The following is a 6,060-nucleotide window of genomic DNA, read 5'->3' as shown; positions in this document are numbered from 1 at the left end:
AGCGAGAGAGAGAGAGATGGATGGATGGATGTCCAAAATATCTTGTTGCTGCCCACTTACTAATGGCGCACCAACTCTAAATACGCCATTAGTAATCCAGGTTACTAATGGCGCACGCCATTAGTAGTTTTGCAAAAAAAAAAACATACTAATGGCGCACTGTTTCACAGTGCGCCATTACTAGTTTAAACTAGTAATGGCGCACGGTGGAACAGTGCGCCATTAGTAGTTTTGCAAAAAAAGGAATAAAAAATATAATAAAAAAAACAACATTAGTGGCGCACTTTCCGACAGGTGCGGCATTACTAGTTACAACTAGTAATGGCGCACTGTGTCTGGATGCGCCATTAGTATGTTTGGACAGGCGCACTAATTCAAAAAAAAATTTGATACTAATGGCGCACCCTGGGCCAGGTGCGCCATTAGTAGTTTCAGCTCTAATGGCGTATCAGAAGGTGGTGCGCCATTAGTATATACTAATGGCGCACCGCTTGTCTGGTGCGCCATTAGTGTCAATCCCATTTATAGCCCTTTTTCTAGTAGTGCCATATCCTCATTCAAGTGCTTGTATATTCTGCTAATCTTTTTTTTTGTTAACAGACATAACCATGCTCTTTGCTGAAGTTTGTGGCTGCGGATAAGTACCGGATTATAGTTAGTTAGTTAGTTACATGTAATCACGACTGCAATTTGACGGTAACACGACATGTATTCACTGCTAGTATCGAATACTCCATGTGCCAGGAGCTCTAGTAATTTGACATTGTGGTGTTGAAGTGTTTATTTGCTGCTGGGAAGCCTGGAATACATGACCAGACAAGTCAGGGTAGCACCCTCTCCGAGGACAGTGCTTTTTTAAGCATATGTTTTTTGCTATGTTGGCAGTGCTATGTTCCATGACAACCATTTCTTCGCAAGTGGTTGGCCCAGTGGCATGTTATATTTGTAGCGACCATGGATGTTACAGATCTACAGATTTGTGGAGTATGTTCTTTTTTTTGTCTTGTGGATATTTCGTAGGCGGAGCTCATATCTTAGGTGGCCTCTTTAAAATAAGCGATGGTGACCATGAGTCTATTACTACAGATGTTTAGATTGAAGGATTTACCTGTGTAAGTATTTTTTTTATCTTGCCTTTGATTCATGTTGGGAAGCAGTTCTCTGTATCGTTCTTCGGATTGCTTGCATCGAAAGAATGCACTCAAATTAGAGCCTAGAAGTACTTGAACATGGCCTAGTGTGGGTGGTGCTTCAACATGGCCTATAGGCAGGGCATTTTTATGTAGTTCTTCCAGGGTTTTTCTTCTTTCCAAACGATGGCAACACGTGAATGTAGTTCTCCAATATACATGATTGGCTGTTCACATCACTAATGTTTTTTTTAACAAATTACATTGAACCGTAACACTAATGTGAATTTATTTCTTGAGATTGTAGCCCACCAAGAGGGTAAGGTAGATTAGACCAAATGTGTTGTATGGCACCCTTTTGAAATAAAGATTTGTACAAAAATACACTCAACCATAATTTGTCATTTTCCGCAGAAATATTTTGATCTACAACATCATAATAATTCTACCCGTCTAAAAAAATCGGTGTTGTTTACTTGAAAACCCCTTTTCTCGCTAACTACAAACTTCTATCATCTAAGTTTTAACTATATAAATTAGTATGTAGTTTGGAATAAACAATTTGAATTCCTACGTAGTTTGAACTAAATAATTCAAGTTATATGTTGTTTGAACTAAACAATTTGAATTCCAACCTTTTTTCTCTGAAAGTGTGATCTTCTAGAATCCCCATTGCGATTGTCATGAAGTTAATATATAACCTAGTTTATAGCTAGAGATTTCAAAATTCCAACAAGAGGTGGTGCTAGCCCCCATGGCTGCCGGGAACCGGCGGGTTCTCTGGGGATGGTGGGCATGGCGGCGGCCGTGGATCTGGATCCCACACAGATTCGTTGTCGGTTCTTCACGTGGATGGCCGGCGGCGCGATGAGGGGTCCGATGAGGGGATGGAGGATCTCGGCCGGAGTATCGGCGGACGCGTGTGGATGTAGGATGGTGGTATTGTCTGGCATCATGGTGACATCGACGACAGTATGGCCTGGCGAGGTGGATACATTGATCACTCTTGAAGGTGGGACGATGGGAGATGGCGGTAGCTGATCCTACAGCGTGCGCATGCGGTGCGTATAGAGGGTCTAGCTAGACCCGTTGGTTCTCTCGGCCTGCTAGCGGGTGGCTTGTTGAGGTCACCGTAATAGATGTAGTGTGTTGATATGCGGTCAGGGCACGTCATCAAGATTATAGGTATAGCGACAGTAGTTGCCAGAAAGGTGGCTTCAGATTTTTTTTTTGAATTGTGTGAAATAATATAATAAAATGACTGTATGCATCGCTTTGATGCAGAGGCCAGGATATTTCTTGCTACAAAAAACATCTCATTTAACAAACCAGAGATACTCCCTCCGTCACCAGTGTAGTGTGGGAGTACCTTGAAGAGAATAGAATCGGGCACTCACCATTTCCGCATACCCGTTTAGAACCCGAATCCACTAGTAGAGGAAATGGGTTAGAGCAGAACCCAAAAACCGAACAGCTGGCCACAAAACCCCCTCCCGTGTTGGCAAAAGACACAAATTTGACCTTAGATCAAAATTATTTCATAAACTAAATTGTTCTTGAAAGTATTTCACTCAGCTGACTTTTAATGTATAGCGCTTGACAGCAAGGCGCTGCACTCTACTGTGCAACGCCTAACACTTAGACGCCACACTGTGCAGCGCCTAGCTCTAAGGAGTTGCACTACACTGTGCAGCACATAGCTGTAAGGAGTTGCACAGTAGAGTGCAGCGCCTTATTATCGGACGCTACACAAAAAAACAGTTTAGTTTGTGAAATACTTTTGCTTTGAGGTTAAATTTGTCAATTTTGCCTCCCGTGTTCGTCGCTTATCCCCATTTCCCACAAACCCCCAACCCAACACTCCTACTCCGCCCCCTTGCTGCGCGACCCAACCACTCCGCTCCTTCAAGGACGAGGAGCTAGGGTTTCCCGTACCGATGGCCGTCGCCGACGCCGTGCTGCCCTCGCCGCCGCCGCCACCGCCGGCGCGGATCGTCGTCGTCGTGCGCTTCGCCCTCACCCCGATGCTGGCGCTCGGGCGCGTCCTCTGCGTCGCGGGGGGAGCCCTCGCCTGCCTGTGCTTCGCCGCTGCGTGGGTCACCTCCGTGGCCGCGGCTGCACAGATCGTGGCGCGCCGCTCCTGGGGCGAGGGCTCCGCCCCCTTCCTCTTCCTCCAGGCGCTCACGTACGGGGCTCTCAAGGTCTGCGTCTGCAGCTTCCTTGTGTTCGTCGCGCTTGCCGTCCTTTGGGCGTGCGTGGCCTGCGTGATTGCACTTGTATCTGGATCCACTCCGGGATTCAAGAAGGTATCGCGCAAATTAACTCCCTGTGACCATTATTCCGGTCGAATTGCAGCAGTACATAGGCCATTATGTTCTAATTAAGTTGCCATATATATTACGTTAGTACTTAGTAGTTACTCCCTCCATTCCAAAATATAGTGCGCCCGCGCTTTCCGAGGTCGAACTTTGACCATAAATTTAACGAACAAGACCGACTGCGGCGGGAGAAAAAGTTACATAATTAAAAACTTATTTCGAACATGAATTCACTGATATAACTTTTGCTCCCGCCGCAATCGGTCTTGGTAGTTAAATTTACGGTCAAAATTGAAGCACGGGGATAGAGGAAGCACTACATTGTGGAATGGAGGGAGTAGTAATTTCGTAGTTCAGGTTGTCCTGATGTGTAGTAGCAGCAGCAGCAGCAGTACTAGTTTACTTGCATGTGTGTTCATCACTTCATTTGCATCCTACTATTTCCGAACCATTCCATATATACTGTTCATCCGTATGGTCTTATTGAAATTGTTGTCCTCCTCAGAGCGCCTCCGGACCAATCACGCGGGAGTCGGTTGCAGGCTTGTTTAGGCTTCTGCGCCCTGCGGTGCTTGGATTGGTCGCGGATGTGGCCTTCTTCCTGCTAGCGCTCGCTGGTCTTCTGGTAGCAATGATGTCGCCACATGTGGAGGGATCGATATCTCAGGGGGAAATGGTTGGTTCTGTAATCGAGGATGTGGGGACATTTGGTATACACGCGAGACGCGACAGCTTGCGTTGTGATCCCAGCTCTCGTTCTTAGTCTCTGGAGGGAGTACCAGGCGGTCAGGAAAGCACCATCACAGTTCTGTTGAGGTATACCTCCTCCCCCTTTGCTTTGCTCCCCAGTTCTTTTTCAATTATATAATCTGCATATTTTCTGTAGTCTCTTAATAGCATGAAAACAGTCACCGTTGTTAGTTTGCCATCATTTATCTTAACTTAGTGACTGCTGGTGTTGATATTTGTTAAGATGGAGCATTGTTCTATATAAAACCAATAAAGATTTTGCTATTTCCTCTGGTCATTGCATATTAGCATTCATGATAAAATTGGGTTTGGCATCGATTTTAAATTGCGCAGGATGCCAACTGATGCAGTTCTACACTTCTACTGTATGTATGCCTTTGTTACCAAGTGATGCTCATTAAAATGATCGATTCAACGTATTAGAAAAAAGTAATATTAACTGTTTACGCTCCATGGTCCGCTGTGACTGTTGTATCTTTGCAGCGAGTGAGATTGTAACATTGTTTGAGAACTCTTGTCACTGATACTTGCCCCGTTGAAACCAATGGGAGGACCCAAAGTTTTCAAGTTTTGTCTATGGCATACGAGTCTACTTTTCTTAGCTGCATTTGGCAATTGTGACTTTGTGCCTTGTTTCGTGACTCTGGTAAAAATAAGTAAACTGTTTGATCATGTAAATAAGTAACATGACGGTAAAATGGCACACCTCTAGTTCTTTAACAGTTATCACTTTTATGTGGCGCTATGCCCAATACATTTTGGTAGGATTACCATTGTGGCTTTCCGCTGTTCTGTGACACAGTTTAATGCTTTTATACTTTATTAGTAAGAAGAAGTAAATTGTTTGATCATGTAAATAGATAACATGACAGTAAATGGACGCACATCTAGTACTTTAATGTGGTGCTATGCCACTACATGTTGGCAGACGTGCCTTTGAGAACAGTTGATTTCTGGAGTTGCATTTTCATATCATTAGTTCTGTGTTTGTTAGCACTACCAATTGAAAGGACGAGAAAGATTCGAATTCTGTAATATCTCACAAGATAGAAGTTACTTCATTGCTGGAAAATGAGTGGCATTGCCTTTGGACTTATACTACTTGAAACTGTACTGTTGGAAATGTTGATATGACAATGTTCTTATATGTGGTAATCTGATCAAATTTTGGGTTGTGTTATTGGCAGACGAAGCTAAGAAGAGAAGGTGTCCGGAGAATTCTGCAAGAGCTACAGTACTCATTCTGCTGATGGTTGTGAGTGATCCCAACAGATGCAAGTTTTCAGAGGAAAAAGAAAGTTTCTGCAGACTTGCTTCTTTGTACCATTAGTAGACTCTATCTAATCGTCATTAGCCATCAAAACTTTTGTAGACGTGCTTATTTCTGCTATTGGTAGATCCTAATCGTCAATGCCCATGATGTTTCTTGGGTCATTAATTATGAGTCTGTTGGTGATATTTGGTACTCCTCACTAGGCTTGCACTAGAATATTGGTGTATATATGATGGTGGAATTCGTTAGCGATCTCTTTGTACTGCCCTATTGGAAGAAAATGATTCCGTGAGACATTAATCTCGTGAATTCACTGCCGTTGGTTTGCGTACTTGTATGTTGTATGCACCTGCACGGTAAGAACGTTCTGCAGGTGGGTTATGTATGCGTTGCCATTTCGAATATCCTTTATCAGGGGTGGTCATCTAATGTGGCTCTACCTGCTGGCATGTCGTATTGCACTCCCTCCGTCCCTGGATTGTAGTTGTAGCCTTCAATTTAAGCATCCTACGCGGAATTCCACGTCCTTGTGGCGGGGTTAATAAGCTCATCACGCGATCAGTCGGGTTGGGGCAACGAGCACATATGG

General features: G+C 44.1%; 2 protein-coding genes across 2 annotated transcripts in view; both read left to right on the top strand.

Moving 5' to 3' along the window:
- LOC123184791 (uncharacterized) overlaps positions 1-924 on the top strand; it is a 25,209-nt gene extending 24,285 nt beyond the window's left edge. Inside the window, exon 3 of the mRNA XM_044596851.1 lies at positions 601-924. The gene's annotated coding sequence lies outside the window, so the exon portion shown is untranslated. The remainder of the gene's footprint in view (positions 1-600) is intronic.
- A 2,051-nt stretch (positions 925-2,975) lies between these two features.
- LOC123184790 (uncharacterized) lies at positions 2,976-5,780 on the top strand. The gene is made up of 3 exons (XM_044596849.1): positions 2,976-3,436; positions 3,954-4,264; positions 5,386-5,780. The coding sequence occupies exons 1-2, from the start codon at positions 3,068-3,070 to the stop codon at positions 4,209-4,211; spliced, it is 627 nt and encodes a 208-aa protein (XP_044452784.1). The 5' UTR covers positions 2,976-3,067; the 3' UTR covers positions 4,212-4,264; positions 5,386-5,780.
- The last annotated feature ends 280 nt before the right edge of the window (positions 5,781-6,060 follow it).

This window comes from Triticum aestivum, chromosome 2A (assembly GCF_018294505.1).
Source record: "Triticum aestivum cultivar Chinese Spring chromosome 2A, IWGSC CS RefSeq v2.1, whole genome shotgun sequence".
In the NCBI taxonomy this organism is placed as follows: domain Eukaryota; kingdom Viridiplantae; phylum Streptophyta; class Magnoliopsida; order Poales; family Poaceae; genus Triticum; species Triticum aestivum.
This window is presented reverse-complemented; position numbering and strand designations above follow the sequence as displayed.